Source organism: Heliangelus exortis, chromosome 14 (assembly GCF_036169615.1).
Source record: "Heliangelus exortis chromosome 14, bHelExo1.hap1, whole genome shotgun sequence".
NCBI classification, from domain to species: Eukaryota; Metazoa; Chordata; class Aves; order Apodiformes; family Trochilidae; genus Heliangelus; species Heliangelus exortis.
In genome coordinates, this window is record NC_092435.1 from 15,873,074 (window position 1) to 15,892,011 (window position 18,938).

The following is an 18,938-nucleotide window of genomic DNA, read 5'->3' on the forward strand; positions in this document are numbered from 1 at the left end:
TAAGGGCTGTGGTGTGTTACCATCTGCTTACACCAAGACACTTCTTCATTCTGTTCTTTTCCATTCATTCATTTCATTTTCATTCCTTCATTTCAATGACTGTTTTGTAAATAAAGAGATAAAAGTACCATGCCAGGGAAACAATGTTTAACATGTTTCTGTGGATTAGCTACCACCTCATTTTTTTAATATCCTTGGAGCTGAAGGGCTCTGGCTGCCTAGAGGGAATTGAGCTTTTCTCAGTGAGGCCATGACACATCTAGGCAGGAGGCAAATTACCTCCAGCAGAAGGCAGCAATTCAGCCACTGAACTCCACTGAGCTGGCACTCCCTGTGCAGTTGCACTTCTGTGCACGGCCTTTTTCCTGACAGATTCTTAACAAAATATTTTGTTCATGTGTTCTTTGTTGCTCCATGTTAATCCTTGTTATTTTGGAATGGGAGCTGACCACTTACTTAGTGGCTCACTGCCAGGATTGCTGTTACCAGACAGTCAGACAATACACTGCAGGTCACATCTCACTGGTGACAGGGCAATTAAATGGCTTTAAGGCTGCTTCCTTTTCAGTGCTACATTTCCAGACTTGCTACACCTATTTCCTTCTGTGCTCTGTTGTTCTCACTCAGAGGTGGCCCCAGAGCCCACAGCCAGGAACAAAACTTTGGGTGTCACCAGAGGAAACAGGACTGCAGCCAGCAGTCTGCTTTATCTATGGCTCTGCCAGAAAGCTATTTATACCTGGATCTATGTTTCTCATTAAGAAGTAGATCACTAAATCCATACCCAAAACCAGAAGGAGCAAAGGATCTCAAAGATGAATGGAGATCAGCTGGCACAGAAGACAGAGCCCTACACCAAAAGCTTCCAGGCTGACATCTCCACTGAGATGGGGGTCTGCAGAGCCTGAGGTGATGATGGCTAACACAGCATCAGCCCCCCAGCTGTGGTTGTTCATCTGCAGGTCCTGACAGTTCAGTGTGGTGGAACTCAGTGTGTTAAGAGAGCACCCAGGCTGCTGGGGCAGCCTCTGATCCACTGGGGTAGATGGTGGCCTTGTGGAGCAGATGCTTCAGCCACTCTGCTGCTGGAGATGTCCTTTGTTTCTGGCATCTTGTGATGCTGACAGCTTTGGTGTTAGCAATATTATTCTCCAGATGCTTTCAGAATGCACAAAAATCCCCAAATAAAGAACCTCAAGGGTCTTCATTGTGCATGATTCCCTGGGGAGATCTGAGAGCTCTGTATACAGGGTGGTTACCAGTGTCTTGGACCAGCCCTTGGGAAGGAAGGCACCAGCAGCTCCAGGGATGCACTCAGAGCCAGGGAGTGAGGAGACTGGAATAAACCACAAGCCCCTGGATCCCCCCAGCCTCTGGGGAGCAGAGTGCTGCTCAGGCAGCAAGCATTGCCACAGCTTTGAGTGAGGAGTGGGTGATTTCTGCTGACACAGGAGGATCAGAAGTGTTCCTCCAGTGAATGGCAGAGGAAGCAGATGCAATGTGTGCAGGCTGGCAGCACCCTCAGAATTAGCTCCAGCAAGCTCTGCTGAAGCAGTTTCAGTTCTGTCTGTGCTGTAACAGTGACTTTCTACTTGTATCCACTGCCTGCTGGCAGCACCAAGAAGGGTTCAGGCTTCTCTCACTTAAGCAGCATGAAGATTTACTTCAGAATCTGCATTTCCATCAGTGCCCAGATATGTTACAATGGCCTTAGAGAAAAAATATATATAAAATACACAGAAACCTACCTGGAAAAGAACTGAAAAGAACAGAATCTAGTATCTTAGAATCAAGAAAACTTCAAGTAAACAGCAACCACAGCAAAGTGGAAGACAGCAAAGACAGAAGGTACAAATGAGTGGGAGATCTAACACGCAGCAAAAATATTTAATGTACTTTAAATAGAACTGCTTTTAAATCCTTTCACAAAAAAAATAGGTGAGAATGCTGAGGAAAAAATAGGTCAAATAATCTTTTATTAATCAGGCTTCATTCAGCATTCCTTGCCTTTTTATTGTGATAACTTCAAAATCCAGCTAAGCCTGTTGAGTGTTTCTGTAAATATTGACTCTGATCACTTACACAAGTAATGTGCAGACCCACTTTATTACTAATTTAAGGGACAAGACTACAAGATGGCATTCTTTTTTTTTCTCTCTATCATGAGAAAACAACTGTCTTTGATTATCTTTCCAGTGCTCAGAGAATTCCATTATTTTTTACTCTTATTAAGCAGGGGAGGCTGCCATTTTTCCTGCATTGAAATCATAGGGAAGTTGGCATGACCCTTGTCTAGATGGATTAAAGAAACCTGATTTGTCCTTCATTACTGGCCTTAAATCCAGGAGCTGTCTATTGTTCAGCACTTCTGGTTATCTTAATCTCCTTCTGAAAGGCTCTGCTGAGTGTGTTCATCAGCTCAGTCACCATTTTGTTCCTTTGAGTCACTCAGTTAAAATCAGGAGCACTATAGTTGCCATTTCACACTGGGCTACATGTTCATGCACAGAAGTCCATCTCTGGCAGTAATCAGCAGCTGATGCTTATGGAGGAGGTTAAAGTGCTGTTTCACAACTCAAACATGAGCTGATGCCCCAGATCACTGAGAGGGAGTTGTTTGTTTTTTGATTTTTTTTTTAAACCAACAGCATATTTTCCATCATGCCTCCAATGTACTTGCACAGTTTACCATGAATTTGGGATTGTAAAAACTGTTTAGGTTTTAGCAAGCCTGAGTTTAAGAATTGCCCACACTGGAATCTTGAAGGAAAAGTCTGTGCCAGCATGTGCCAGCCAATTTCCCAATGTTTCTTTAAGTATTTGAAAAATATCAAGAGACCTTAAACTAATTGCTTCCTGAGGAAAATCTTTCTGAATACTGTCAGGAGAATTTTATGCCCAGTAATGCAATATCTACTGATGATCAACTGTGGTGTGGAGTTCACATGCAGTATGTTACTGTGAAAGTGAAAATATAATACTGTGAAAATATAATAAAAAAGTGAAATTATAATACTGTGGCCCACTTGAATTTAAGCTATGAAGATCTCCTGGAATCTTGAAGTGCTTATTTGGTGATTTGGCCATTTGATTAGATGCCATGTCTGGTTTTCTTTTGGAAAAAAACCAGGCAGAGAGATGACACTCACAGAGATCCACACTCTGTCATGACTCCAAAAACCAGCAGTTCCCAGAATGGGATACTCAGCCCAGCCTTTCATTTCCAGGCTCTGCAGCTCTCCAGGTGTGCTATACCACCAAGCCACTTGCTCTTGAAGAGGGAGGGAGGCATTGCCAATGGTGCCAGCTGCTGCTGCAGCAAAAGAGGATTCCCATTTTCCTCCTCTAGTAAAGAATCACATCTAGTCTCAGTATCACATCAATAAACCCATCACCAGTTCTCCAATCACAAGGTCAGCAGTCTTCATTAGCTAATGATTAGAAGAGGACACTTCCATCCTGTACAATAATTAACATTTGCATTGCACAGGAGGTTATTCTAAATCACTCTGTATCTATCCAGGAGCACTGTGGGGCCTTGACTTCCTGCTTGGGAAATGGAAAATTCTTTTAAAATTTTCTTAGTGCAGGAGGCTGTGAGACTGGGAGTGGTTTGACCTAAAGCCTCAACTGCACTTAGCCAACCCCAGAACTCCTCTCCAATATTTATGAAGTGCCCTCATCCATAGCACCAGCTGCTTTTTAAAAAAAGCTGAGTTTCACCCTCCAAACACCAAAGCTCAGTGTGGCCAGCACCACACAAGATGTATTTTTCTCTTGAGCACAGGTAATATTCAGACAGCAGAAAAGACTCACTCACCATCTTGGTGGTTACCTGAATCAGCTGGGGACTTGCTCCGGCGCATGGGTGCTGGGCTCTTGGCTGAGCTCTTCTGAGGGGTGGGAGAGGATTTGCTGCCCGTGGCAGTCCCAGGGCTCCCCTTCATCACCCTGCACTCTGAGGAAAGAGACAACAACCCTGGTTATGTCCCCACCTACTCTCACTCTTTATGGCCCCAGATAGGAAACACCCATGGGCAGCTTGGTGCTTTGTCTCCAAAGACCTGGAGAAAACACCAACAGGAAGGGAAAAGCTGGGATCTCAACATTTTCTCCAGGATGAAGACTTCTAAGGGGGAGGGCAAAATAATGAGCAGCATTGCACCTCTAGACAAGGTGCTGAGACACTGTGAGGTCAGGCTGGCTCCCTAGCAGGGCCCAACTCCATACTTGTGCCCCACCCAGGATTTTCTGCCCTTCCCCTTGCCTTGCTTTTCACCAAACAGCACAATGAAAATGGTCAGCACTGACTGAGGGCAGAATCAGCCCAATAACCCAGTTAATTTGCTGTCACTCTTGCATGAGGACCTGGTAGCAGGAACAATGAGTGCAACTCAAGCAGGTGCAGAAAGCCAGCAAAGAGCTCATGGCATGATTTCAAGGTCTCTAAATGGCAGATGGGACATCTGCCCCAGGAGGCTTCCACCCAGCCTGAATCAGCCTCTTCTGTGGTTTCAACAAGCTGCAACTTTCAGATGCAGAAAGCAAAGAAGACAAAACAGTTTTACAAAGCACATCCTCTCTCCTGGCCACTCATCCCTTTCAGAAAGGTTTGTATAAACAAGTCTAGTAGATTTAGGTACTTAAAAGACATGAGCAGATGAGAACCCCAACTGTGTTTTCTTAGAAAATAAATAGGCCAGGAAGAGTGGAAAATGTAAACATGATCTACAGGGTCCTGCAGAAGGGAACTGAAATGCTAACAAATCTCTGTGTGTCCCAGGATTTCAGGCATGCCAGGTCTTCAAAACCAGAGTTTATTTACACTGAGAGCAAACAGAAAAAGCACTTTCCACCCCTCAAGTTATTAACTTAACCCAGTTAAGAAGGCAATAAAAAAGGGATTTCCTTTTTGTCCATTGCTAACTGCTCTCACCTCATCGTCCTCTCCATGATAGGAAAACCAGATCTTTTTTACAGATGTGAATTAGATGTTCCATGGAGAGCCAGTTTTTTATGGAAAAGTTCAGCTCAGCATTCATGGGCTGGACTGAGGACTCCCTTGACTGGGTGCCCTAATGGGAATCAACTAAGGCAGCACAGGGCAGATGAATAATTGGTCAACCGAAAACAAGTTGTCTGACCTAAATGGCTGTGCTATTTACTCAGATACAGTATAGCTATGAAAATGTAATTGCCTGAAATTTTTCCCCAGGCTTTCCTCATTTTCAGGCAGTCCCTTCTTTCAGATGGCTTGCAAAAGAGTTGGGTCATGGACTCCAAGAATATGAAGAGAGGCTGCCCTGTGCTCCAGGGATGCTGCACAGTGGTAGTTAAACCAACCATGAGTTTATCCTCTCTCCTGCTAAATGGACCTTAGAAACTGGAAATCAGGGATAGAGAAACTTAGGTGATTTTTTTTTTCAAAGGTACTTTACTTTTCACAGATGATGAAGCTTGTAGGGCTCTGATAAAGTCCTGATAAAGCCCAATTTTTTACACATGAAGAGCAGTAATGACTGGGAGGGAAAGGTGTGGAAGGCAGACTATGCCTCCTTAATTCTAAAGCATCCAGTGTTTGATGAGGCACTGTGAAGTAACCACTAGGGACAGTGGGCAAATAACTGCTACTGATGTTATTCAGCCAAGCCAAACCATGAGGAAGAATCCCCTTCAGTCACTGCAGAAGTAATGTTTTTTGAGGCTCTTACATCTGCTTAACAAAAGTAGGAGGCAACCAAACACCAAGTCTCCACTGGCCCCTCAGCAGTACTGCCAAGTGGTAACTATTCTGGGTTCTCCTTAAACTGCCAACTGCTGAGATATTTGGTATTTCAAGAAAAAAAAATAAGCACTTATATTTTTGCTACACAAAGTCATCATCATTTGTCAAATATTTACCAAAATAACAGTGGCCCTATGAAAATGAGTTTTGAACATCCCTAAAAATTTTTAAAAAGTCTTCCCTACATTGCTCCTGAGGAGATTCTGATCAGACAGAAGAGGAAAAATTTTTCACTCTGAGGACAATCAGACACTGGAATGGTTTCCTAGAGGAAGTTGTGGATTCCCCACTTTGGAAACTTTCAAGTCTCATCTCAACGGGGTGCTGAGACATCTCACATAAACAATAATATCAGAAGGGCTGGACCAGATGATCCTTCAGGTCCCTTCCAACCTGACATTCTAGGATTCTGTGAACATTTCAGTCTTAGAGCATGATTTGCTTGCACAGCTGCAGGCACCAAATGCTCAGTGAGATAGACTGCAGTACAGCCTCCCCCAAGCAGGTTGGGTCTCCCTGGGTACCCTGTGTGATACCTGTCACTCATCTATCATCTGGGGATCTCAGAAACCAAGAGGGTCTCAAAGGGTGTCAGACATCTGTGTTTAGTCACCTAAAATAAACAAACCTAAAAAGTGAAAATCATTTACGTTGCATCTTTTCAAGAGTTTTCAATGTTATTTTCTTCCCAGAGGAGTAAATTCCTTGAAAAGAAAGAAACCCAGCTTTGCTTTTTCCAGCACAGAAAGGCTGACTCAGAGGAATTCCTCCAGCTCAGCCACTGGCAAGTGTTGCTACACCAGAGGCAATGCTGGAGCATTTGCTCATCTTGAAGCAAAGCTCGTAAGGTGGAAAGCTGACTCTGCTTAAGTTAGGGTAAAAAGGTCTCTGAACATCATAGGGGATGTGCCATTTCCATGGGCTGATGCTGAAACCAGTGGGCATGAATGAGACAAAACCACATCATCTGGAAGGTGCTCAGCAGCAGGGATTACAGGGTGGAAGCTGTGGTGGGCAGTCAGGAGGAAAAAAGATGACATAATCCTCTCTTATGCTATTTCTCATTTTGTTTCCTGGTGTCCTGCCAGAGTGAACATAATAACCAGCAATCCAAGTGCATGTCATCCAAAGAGGCAAGGAAAAGTACCCCATGACAGAGGAGATTTTAATAAGTGACATTCATGCTCAAGACTCACAGTTCTCCTTGCAGCATCTGATTCATAACAAGAAAGGATGGGGGTGTCTAATGGGAAAACACTGCTGGCTAATAGCTCTTCCTCTGCTCCCTGCACTCCCCTGAAATAACCACTGAGAGCTGCAGTTGTTTGGTGCCTTCCTAACAACAGGCTGGGCTCATTTTTGTGAAAGAAATCCAAGCTGGAAAAATCAGTAGTAACCAGGAGTGTAGGCAGAGAGCTGGGCTTCCCATCACGTTGTTCTGCTAGGATTGCATCCAAACTGTTTTACAGTGTGGAACTCCCCCTGGAGCTGACTCAGCTACCAAGTGTTAAAAAAAATATGAAGCTCAGGTTACAGATTGCTTCCCCAGTCTGACAGAAGCTTTACTCTCTGCCTGTGAAGTTACAGCTGAGCCTTGGAAACTTTCTCTGAATTACCCAAGACCATCAAATGGGTTCATCTGGAGTACACAGGTCAGAGGTAGCAGCATCAAATAAAGTCAGGCTTGCAAAGGAGCCATCAAAATACAGTGTTTGAAGATTAGAGGCTGCTTGACTTCCTGGGAAACAGAAAAAGTCCTCTTTGGTCTTCAACTCAGTTTGTAGCACATAAGACAGCATGGGGCTCCTGTTGCTTATGCAGGATACCAAGAGCTTTGAGAAATGAGCCTGAGTGGTTGAAACCACATGTTCTTCTAGTTTAAGTGGTCAAAGTTATGTTTGTTTTCTCTTCCTGCACTCCCTGGCACCTGCAGACAGCCCAAGGTGCTGGTGTGTAGAGTTACCAGGTGGAGTAGGGGGTAACTCCTACAAACAAGCTCTGTATATTCTGTGAAATCAAAGATCTCATGGCTTAACTGATCAGGCAGACTCACATTATTACACACCTGTCCTGCAGCTGTAACAGGGACAAATAATGGTGCTGTCCCACTCCCCCATCTAAAAGGGGAATTGCAGCCCTGGTTTTTGAATCAGCAGGAGCAAGCAGTGGAGGGAATGATTTTTCTTTTTTACTGTGCTTGTTCCCAATTTTTATGTTCACATGTGTACCTAAGGACAAGAGTCCTTCTGCTGTTCAGTTCTCAAGGAAAATGTATCTGTCTGACTGCACCTGGATTAAATGAAAAGGATATTCACCCCCAGACTTTGCAGTAGCTTTCAAATGGTGTAGGAGCCCATCTCTTCTGACTTGGGCTACCTCAGTCAGTATCAGCTCAATTCTAACACCTGCTGACTGTGCACATATCACAAAAGGATGCTAAATTCCATTTACTAGGTCTTTAAAAAAACCCACAAAACATAACCAAAGCAGGCAGCATTCTTATCTGTCAGAAGCCAATGAAATAAGGACAGAGACAGGAGGGTGTGGTTGGTGTTACCGCTCTCATCCAGGGAGAAGTCATCCTGTGCATAGCGGAATTTTTCTGGACCACAGGCAATGAACACATCATCATCCCCAAAGAAATCGTGGAGACAGGTCACCTGCAGAGAGAGAGAGCAAAGTCATTCATTTTCTTTTTAATTGGCAACATTCTGGTGTGGCTTAGTTTTAATTTAAACAGGAGGGAGCTGCCTTCCCACCATCCCATGTTAATTCAGTCCTGCTTCCCGGGAGCCTGGTGCACAACACAAAAGTTCTCTGGGCAAGCCAAGAGTAAAAATGTAATTAAAAAAAAAGAGATATAAAAAATCCAGAACCCCAACTACCTTGCAAATTCTGTGAAGTATGGCATTTCCAATCCATTCAGAAGCTGACAGAATACATTAGTCACCCTAAGGACTGACACAGGTATTCCCCAGCTACTTCTAAGACAAGAAGTAGGTGGCCCCATGCCCTGTGGGTGGGCAAGGCTGGGCCACCACTGGCCACAACAGCAAAGAACTTCTACCCGCTTGACTTTGGCCAGAACTTCAGCCTGAACTCCTGACATCCCAGCCTTATCCTACAGACTGTGTCAGAAGGAGGTAAAAATGCTCAGCTGCAGACACCCCAGAGTGGAACACTCTGCCCCCCAGCCACCCAGGTGAGCTCAGGGGAAATGTGGGCTTTTTTTTAGTCTTGTTTTTTTTCTCATTCCAAGAGACCACAAGGTTGGCACTGACACTGATTATGGAGCTATCATGCTGAGAGCTGATGCCCCTTGCTTTGGCATGACTGAGCTCTGGGGGCTTGAGCACAGAGAGGGGAGATGCCTTGCAAGGGACAGGGGAGAGCAGGGGACATAACCATGGGGCCACTTCCTGCAGAGAGAGCTGAAGTTCCATATCTTCTGCTCCCTTTGAGCTGGACTGTGAAAAGTTAATTTCAAGCTCTAATAAATCAACTCTAAAGGAGGCTTTTGGCTATCTTAATAAGACTCAGTATTTCACAGTGGTTAATATAATGTATAATTAAAGCACAGCCTACGAGTGCCAGCTCTGGTTAAGATGCCAGAGTTCAGTGAAAAACTTGCTTTTCACATTGGCATGACTTTCACAATGGAGCAAGCTGAAACCTGCCATGGCTTTTATTGAAGGTAGAATTTTCTTTGCAAACTTCAGTGAATTCCAATTTCAGCTGGCCTAAAATTAGGTGGGAAATAGTTAACATGGGAATTCTCCCACGGCAAAGCTGACATTTCAAACCAGCACTTTGTATTACTGTCCTCCCCCTGAGGATGCATGGATTCATTTGCAAATAATTGGGTTTGGCTCAATGCACAGGTTGCCATTTGAATGCTAAATACTACACTTGTGCAATGGAAAAGGCTCATGGGCTGCTCAGCTCACCCTCCAATACAGAAACCACTGCACAGTTAAATGTGGTACAATTCTAGGTCACAATTTCAGAGGATTCTGAAATTTCCCAGCCTTTGAGATTAAATCAGAAAGAACCCCCAGGTGCTTTTATTGTCTCCAGGTCATAAATCAAAGTGCAGCTTTTGCCCCTGAACCCCCTCCCAACTACCACAAGCAAAAGGGAAGCCCAGGCAGCCAAGCAAGCCCTCAGATCAAGGCTCCAAACAAGATGGAAAACCAGCAAAGTGCACAAGGATAAAACCTGATTGCATGTCAAGCAGTGACTCTCACAATTCATGTTACTGCATTCTTGTCCCTTCAGTAAGGAGGTTATTGCAGGCTGGATGAGTACTGGAGGCTGGTAAAGAAATTAGATCATCTACTTGTTGAGCTTCTAATTTTCAGGAAACAATAACTTTTTTATTTGCTTTATTTGTTCCCTTTTGTTTCCTGCTGTAAGTTCCACTATCAAGAGCTCACCACACCATGGTAGGAAAGACAGCCAAAACCCAACTCTCCTGAAAAACTGCAAAACATTGCCAAATTCAGCAAGTAACAGGTGTCACATGCCCAGTTTTCACCATATTGCTTCTGTTTACCATGTGTGTGCTATTCCCTATTTACCTTTTGCTTATTAAGCTTAAATCCATGATTGTTCCTCTTTGTCCCCAAAACATGCCCCACAGGTACTGCTGCCTACATAAAGTTGCTGGGAAAAAGAGCCCTCGCTGTGGTTATCCCTGAAGGACAGGGAGCTGCAGAAGGCACAAGCTGGGAAGCAGGACCATGGGCTGCTCTGCTGGGATAGCTGCCTCAAGACCTTCTCAGCCAGTATGGAACATTGCAGGGTTGTTCCTGACAAGCAAGGCCAGCCCTCTGCCCTCCATTAATTTTTTTAGGGGTTTTTAGTCACTCCAGAATAACCCGAGCAGTATGGACTGCATTGGAAGTCCGTGTTCTGCTTAAGTTTGAGCTAATCTACTGCTCTAATTATATCCAGCAATCAATCTGGAACACCAGGAAAGCAAAGTTCACATCAACAAAAGGTGACCCTCACTGAAAACCTGAAAATCATTTGGTTTATGTGCTGCACTTTGCTCTTAGCTCTGAGTTACTGAAGCACAAGATAAAAAACTGATAGTAACCTTCTAGTGCAAGGACCTGGGCTGCTCCATCAATGTGGTCATTTTGTTGGTGACCCTTAACAATGACACTGGAAACCACCTGACTAGTAAGATTTTCTGTTCTTCCCCTTTTCAGTCTACAAACTTTAGCTATAACAAAAATTAAGTGTATTTAATTATGGTAGACAGGATAAATAGCATTGATTTCCAAGATAAATGTGCATGCATAGGCTTAAAGGAGGATTATATTTAATTTGAAATCAGGATTACAGACAATTTTGACTTTCAAAGGATCATACTGCATGAAATGTTTTCTCTCCAGTTTCTATAGCTTAAGGAATTCCAAGGAAGGAAGTTAAATCTTCACTCTCCCATTGATGAGGCACAGGTTTATTTCTCACAAAATAGTTATTTCTCTAATAAGATTTGATGGTAACATTTTCCTTTTTGTCAAGGTCTGATTTTTTGAAAACTTTATAATATAAAAGAACTAGAAGTTGGTACAGATGAACAGATTTTAGGGAGTACAAAACTGTTTGCAGTTCCTTAGGTTTACATTAAGTGTGGTTTCTTTTCCCATTAAACAAAATCTTTCTCTGCTTATATTAGAAAAACCTTCCCTGAGAGGGCACTATAGCTGGGATTTCTGAGGGGATTTCTGCAGGGACAGGCCATTAGTGTCTGCTGCAGCAATTTTAATTGCAGAAAGGAAAGCTACAGCCTTCTGAGAGGGGCTGAGCCTTCTGGTTCATTCTAACACAGCAGCTGTAGAACTAAGTGGTTTTCAGGATTTTGACAAAATGGAGTTTGCCTCAAGCATCTCTCTGGATGTGAGCTCACCCTTTGCTGAAATATCCACGGTGCTTTCTGAATTCACCTGGGAAAGGAGCAGTGAATGAGCAGAACATACACGTGTGAGTAACTGCCTGTCCTGCAGGAGGCAGCAGCAGGATTTAAAAATTAGAATTCAGTAACAAATCCCTGAAAATCATTACAAATCAGAATCCTGAAGTCTCAGGAGTTAATCTGAATTATCTGAACGTGTGTATCAGCACAGAACCTCCTGGTGCTTGAAAAGGGTGTTCTGATGAACCAGCTCCTTTTGTTCCCTTCCATCATCTGCAGAATGGGGTGTGCTGTGTCTGCCTGGCCACAGGGTTGTCCCCACTGCCACTCCACTGTTACAGGGCAGTAACAGAGGCTTCAGCCACACTGTGGCTGCTTTCTCTGCTGGATCAAGCTCTTGCAGCTCTGGTGGCTGCCACTTCAGCAGAAAGCCTTTGGTAACCTGGATTGCCCATCCCTGTTTGCCAAGAAGATGAGAGAGCAGGTCTCTGAAGGGGAATACATCACCTGGAGGATCAACTGAACTGTCTGAAAGAAATGTCTTTATCAGAGAGCTGGGAGAGGCTGAATGAGAAATGCTCAGACACTGTAGATTATTCAGAACAGTGATTTATGCACAGTGCTGCTTCCAGGCTTTCCAGTTCTTCCTTGTGTCACGGAGAGAGGAAAGACCTCTGCCTAAATAACCAGCAGGAGGTCCAGCAGAGGAGATTGGGGGGGCTGAATTTGTTTTCTCCTTTGGGACTGTCACCTTTAACCAGCTGCCTGACCCTGCACAAGTCTGAGTGCTAAGCCAGTGCTGCTGCAAGTCTGAGTGCAGCCCCTCTCTCCCTCAGTCATAATGATTCTCTTAATTGTTCCCTCTGCTATGTCCCTCCCTCTTTAAGAATTTAGACACCAGAATTTAGAAATTCTGCTGAGTTTGGAATTTAGAAAGCAATAAGCACTGGTGTACACAGGCAGCTTCAAACCATTCCCTGAGTTTCTGCAGATCTAAAGATTTTGGACCAAAAGCAGAGATTTCATTTGCTTTCCTTGAGCCATAACACTTCCTCAGCTTGTGGGCTGCCAGAGCTCAGAGCAGGGGAAAAATATCTTCAGAAACAGGATTCTCTAAGGCCAAAAGAACCATAGAAGACCATTTGAATGCCATAGGCACGTAAAACCTATGAAGAGCAGAGCTGAATTAAGACATACTCTTACTTTCTAAGTTGTTTTGATAAATGCTATGAAACTGAACACATCCAACCATCTGTTAGCTAAAGACAATTAATGTGTTTTAGATGCCTGCTCATAACTTTCCTCTTTCCCAGTAGATGCTAGAGGGAGCTAAGGAAATCAAACCAGCAGCTAGACAGGCACTGAGAATTAACTGAGCTGAGAATGTAACTAAAATCTGTTTAAATTCTGGTTTTCCTCAAACCAGAAATCTGATGGACTGGTTTATACTCCAGAACCTGCCCCTCAGCTCAAACTGGCAGTGGTATCTTTATTTAAAGGTCTGAGAAGCCAAAGGCCTAAATCACAAAGGAACTGTTCTTTACAATTAATCAGCTGGGTGTTTGCAATCAATAAAAAAAACCAGAAACCAAACAGATACAGACTTGTCCACAGGAAGACTCAGCAAGGTCATGGGCCAGAGTGAATACTAGGAATTAATGAACGTGTGGAGTAGACTTTAAATGAACTGCTTTCTCACCTCTGACAAGCTCTTCACTCCATGTCCTGAAAGAAGAAGACTCCAGAAGACTTAAGGGGTTAAAAGGATATGATGGAAAATAAAGATGTTGATACTGGAATGCACAAATCTTAATGCTGTTTTGTTTGGTTGTTTTTTTTCTTTTAACAGCCTGAAGTCTGCAAGCCCAAAGCAGAGACTGAATTGATTTACATTTTATTAGATTTTGGTTTCCTGCATTTTAAAGAGATGTTTGGATTAAATTATTTCTTTTAAGTATGCACACACCCACTCAATAGATTCCACATTTGCATTCACAGAGAATTACTTACCCTCTTTTATGAAAAAAATCCTGCTCGAAATGGACAAGGAATAGAAGGATGAGCAGAAAAAGCACAGATGTTGACCTTCAAAAGTGGATTAGGAGCACTCCTGCATGTCCAGCCCATGCCATGGAAGTATGTGCAATTCCATGCTGGAGAGCCCTTCTTGGCAGTGAGGGCAGGGATCTCCCTCATCTGCTCTTTCATCTCTGCTCTCCTGTGCCACCAAAGATCCAGGTGGAAACCCAGGAAGAGCAGGGGTGTGCTCTTCCCTCACTGCTGTGTTTGCAATGAGCCATCAGGAAGGGCTGGAGAAATAATCTGCACCATCTAGGTTTCAGGGCCCATCCTTTGACCTCTCAAGAGAACCATGAAGTGAGGTTTCCATTCCTTAAAACATTATCCAGGGATCTCAACTATTCTTGTATCCCTGGAGAGCCACAGTTTGCATTTAAACAAAAATGATTGAAGTGTGATTGAAGCAGTCAAATTCCACTATTCTGCAGAGATTTTTTTCTTTCCTTCTCACCTTGAGAAGATGTAAGCATGATCAAGGGTTCTTTTGATGCAAGAGGGAATTTTCACACCTTTTTCCTGCTGAAAACTGCAGCTACTCTAAATTAAGGCTGTCTAACTACAGCAGGTTGATTTTGAGTGCTTTATGTCCACTTGGACTATTTTGTTAAAATGTGACTAAAGCAGAGCAGGGACACCAGCTTCTGACCATTATTTCTTTACTATGTGATGCTTATTTAAGTGGAATAAGTAATATTCATGCATGTATGTGCATAACAGCTTGTAAGACTTGAGGCATGAAAAAACCCTGCTCTCTGAAGGGCTGCAGCACAAGGTTTCTGTTTATTTAATACTGGAAATGGGTAATTTTGAAATAGAATACAATAAAGAGCAAGGAGGGAAGGGGGAAAGGTCAATAACCAAGCTACCCAGTAGGAATGTTAAAGCTGAGTTCAATATATCTGGTGAGGTTGTGGTGCTTCCAAACCATGTGAAATCCAATTAGCCTTGGGAAGAAAGGTTAGTTTGTTATCTCCATTCCTTATACACAGGAAACACACTCAGGCTGTTGATTCTTTTTCCCTAGAAGAAAGGCTTGCTCCTACATCCATGAGAGTATGAGGCTGAGGATAAATATGGTGTGCAGTTTGGGGGCACAAGAAGCACAGCCACCAACCCCAACTGCTCTTTCTTCACTCAGAAAACCATAAAACCAGAAATTCTAGGTAGCAGATTAAAACTACAAGAGGAAAGACTTCCAGCACAAATTGTCCCAAAACAGGGAGCACTTCAAGACTTCAGAGGATCATCAAACCATTCTTCCTAATTGTTTCCCCTTGTCCTCTCCCTTTCTTGAGAATAAACAGTAGTTCTGGACTGCAAAAGAGCATTAGAGACTTTGGAAGTAGCATGACTACCTGTGGCATGAATATATCAATAGCAGCATGGATATATCAAGCAATGCTACTTGAGAGAGGAATCCTGAGTGTGGGAGCACAGGGAACCTATCAACCATCTCGAGGTCAGGCTGAAAAACCAATGGGTTGGAATTTCCAGTTGATGAGATTTCCAGCAACAAGCTTCTAAGCCCTACAGCTTTTGCTGATCCTATTGTGCAGATCTTCATGAAAGAGAAGGCTCTTGTTCAGCTTTGCAAGTTTTTCTGACATCTCTGCTTTCCTTACCCACCAGATGGGTGCCCTGGGAGATTCCTTCCCTCCTCAATGCCTTGCAAGTGTTTCTGGTTCCTGCTCCTTCTTTTCTCTTCAGTCAGCACTAGGTAAAACTACATCCTCCAGTTAATTCCTTCATGGTCAGATCCATCAAGAACTTATTTCTGAGCCCAAATAATGTCAAAGGACAGTCAGTCAGCAGCCTGGCCAGGAACCAAGGAGCTGCTTCTGTCCTTTCACCCACCTGGGTACAGATATGGACTCCAGCCCAGTAGTGCAGTGGCAGTGGCCAAAGATGAACCCTCACAGGGGGACTTTTCCCTTTTCCAGAGATAATTCCACTGTCTTGTAACCCACCTGTTCTGCCTAACTACTGCCCAGCATGTAGCCATGAAGCAGAGGGCAGCACACCTGAATAAACAAAAAATGAAGAGGATTACACAGTTGTAGGAAATAGCAGGATTTGTTCCTACAGCCTCTTTGTGATGTGGAGACATAAAAGAGGAAATTCTGCCTTCAATAATTACCCAGAGTGACAAAGGAAATTTTGTTACCTATGAGCAGCTTTGGTTTCCAGGTAACAAGTGGATGAGTTTTACTCACTGAGGCAGCCTCTCCTTAAGGAATGTGTAGTTACTCAGCACTGTTGTGTGTCCTGCTGACATCAGTAACTCCCTTTCAACATCAGTGCTAGGGAAAAATCAGCATCAGAACTGGCATTATTAGGAGTGCATCAGGAGAGCTTGAGGACACTTCAGCTTCAGTCAGGCATGGGCACTGACTTTGAAGGCAGCACATTAGGAAGGGGCTGTTTGCCCCCAGCCCAGCAGCACAGCAACACCCTTCACTCCAAGGAACTTTGTCTTCCTTGGCCTTTGTGCTAGACAGCATATGGTAATTAGGATTATGGCAATGTTTTATCACAGTTTTTCCTGGGGAAGATGCACTCTAACTCAGCTGCAATTAAAAACCTTTTCTGACCAGACAAGACTATCTGTCAACTCAGCTTATGCACATATTTGTATCTCAGCCTGCAGTGGTTTTATTCCAAGTCTGGGTTTCCAACTGCACAGCTTCTCAGGCATCTCTGCTATTTTTATCATAGCTAAAGATATTTCTATGAATTTATTCTTGAATGTGTCACTGAGGTCACATTTTGCACCGGTTCCTTTCTGGTTTGTTCAGCATCTGCAAACTCCAAACCCCATTCTCATCAAAGAACACATCAAAAAGCTGATGTTATTACTTCATACAATAATCTTTAATGGAAAAAAGACACAAGTATGAAGTATTCAACCTTCAAGTCATCCTTCTTAACACACATCTGCAAACCTGACAATGAACAAATCATCCTGTCCTCCAACTTCATTTGCAGCCTATGGGTCCCAGTCAGCCTCATGCCAGGAGAAGATGAGGAGATGCAACCAGTCCTGTATCTAATTAACACTGGCTTTGCATTTCACTCCACTCAGCATCAAAGCTGTTGATCAATTGCTAAAACATTCTGTAAAGGCTCCTAAAGGCATTTTGACTCACTAAATTTCAATGTTTGGAAGGATCTGTATTACACTGTTAATTCTGGAGATTAATAGGAATTAAAAATTATGTCCTTAAAAAATTAAATTGTAACAGATGCTACATTAAATCTAAAGGAAAGCAACAATTGCCATCAAGCTGTTCTTCCAGGGAGTTAAAATTTCTTCCTTGATTATAATTCTCAACACTGTCTTTGTGTTCTGGGAGATTTCCTGAATTTATAGCAAATGCGTGTGCCCTCCCTATCGGAACAATTTTATTTTCACCCTAATTTCTCTTAATCTTTGAATACAGCTATTAATTTTTTTCTAATTAAGAAATCTTTTCAATTCAGTTGACAGCTAAGACAGTGATGGAAAATTCAGCATTATGTCCTGAGCTAAACCATATTAGGGTAGAAATTAACAATGCTACGCAGGCTATGAGATAAAAATACTTTGCAGAGAACATGCAGCAAGGCTGCTGGAATGAATATCCCAAAGCCTCTCATGTGCAAATGCCTTTAGAAAAAAAAAATTATTCTTTTTTTTTCCTTTATTTTAATTTGAATTATATCCCATCCCTTCCATGTCTCCAGGACCAATGACAAGTTCTCAGCTAGCATGCAGTAATGTTAAATGGAATAATTGATGCAGGGATAGTGAAACAGATGATGTGTAAAATGGCAGGCTGCATAATTGTCTGGAGTGAGTTCAAGCATTTCTGCAGTGAAAAATTGTCCTGTTTTATAATCCTATCACGTCTCCTTGCTGCTGTGTAGAGAGCAAATTTCATTTGGAGATGATCCCAGGATGCAGTTGATTTACAAGGGGATTCCAAAAGGCAGAAGGTTAAAGCCTTCCTGCCCCAAGTAAACAGCACCTGGGAGAGGTATTAAAGGGCTCACACTAATTTGGGGAGTATCATTCAAATTACATCATTCTAATAAATGTATAGCACATCAGGGTGAATGTCTGCCATGGAACAGTGGCAGAAGAGCACCTGATTAAAAAAAGAAAATCCTTTTTAATATTTTACTTTCCTTTTTGAAATATAAACTATTATGTGAGGGAAGAAGGGGGAACAGAAAGAATTTTTTAAGAATATGGTGGAATAAATTTCTCCTCCTTTGAAACATGCAAGAACCATTAGATTTGCATGGTAATTCTCATAAAATGAGCTGTAGACTACTGAAGCAATTAGAAACTAATTGCCCTAGGATTCCCCCAAGAGATATATGATAAGAGAAACAGGAGACAGCCATGGACTTGCAAGTAGAACTCTCTGTTTCCTTCCCAGTCTCTAAGAAGTAGCAAATTCCACTTTCTCCAGGTGCAGGGGTGACTCTGAGCTCACAGCTCAGATGGTTGAACACATTTCCCTTTGTGCTCTGGCTCTGGGACAACTGGGTGCTGCTTTCCTTACCTGAGCCACAGAAATAACACACCTGGGATTTTTCCTCCTTTCTCTCTCACTCCATGAATTGAACAGCCTTTCACCTACCCCTCACTCTCCAGCTCTTCCCCAGCTTTCACTCCTCTAGGCTGACTGTGCCATTTCCATGATCAATGGGTCTGAAGAACAGGAGCCTGGCATCTCTCTGCTGACACCACCTGGAACTGGGCTCTGGGGCAAACCAAAGATGGAGACAGACAGCACCTTGAAGTAATCTTCACCTTTGCAGGGGCAGATATTGTGGATTCTTTCCTCCCCCAGCCCTTCCTGCTCATCCTCACCTCTGCAGATGTTGTGGGTACAAAGAAAGAAGCAAGGCTTGGTGTCTGCTGGAAATGCTGCTCCCAGAGGAACTCCTGTGTGACACTGCATGGAGACTGAATGTAGAACAGGAATTTAAAGAAAAGGGCCAAATCTGCATTGGCATACAGACACATCCTCCTGGTACAAATCTGCCAAAGCCAAAAGAATTATAGAAAGCATCAATCTGCCTTTACTCCCTGACTATACTGACAGCACTTCTAAAACTTTGTTAGGGTTTGGGTTTCTTCCCTCTCAGATGTTCTGT

General features: G+C 43.2%; 1 protein-coding gene across 2 annotated transcripts in view; it reads right to left on the reverse strand.

Annotated features, from left to right (window-relative positions):
• Positions 1-18,938, reverse strand: part of DCX (doublecortin) — a 68,893-nt gene that overhangs the window by 12,943 nt on the left and 37,012 nt on the right. The window contains exons 4-5 of one of the 2 annotated variants that reach the window (XM_071757646.1): positions 8,343-8,445; positions 3,836-3,958 (exon numbers count right to left, since the gene is read on the reverse strand). In XM_071757646.1, the coding sequence (XP_071613747.1) occupies positions 3,836-3,958; positions 8,343-8,445 (226 nt within the window). Of the gene's footprint in view, positions 1-3,820; positions 3,959-8,342; positions 8,446-18,938 lie in introns of both variants that reach the window. The other variant, XM_071757645.1, reaches the window with a different exon arrangement.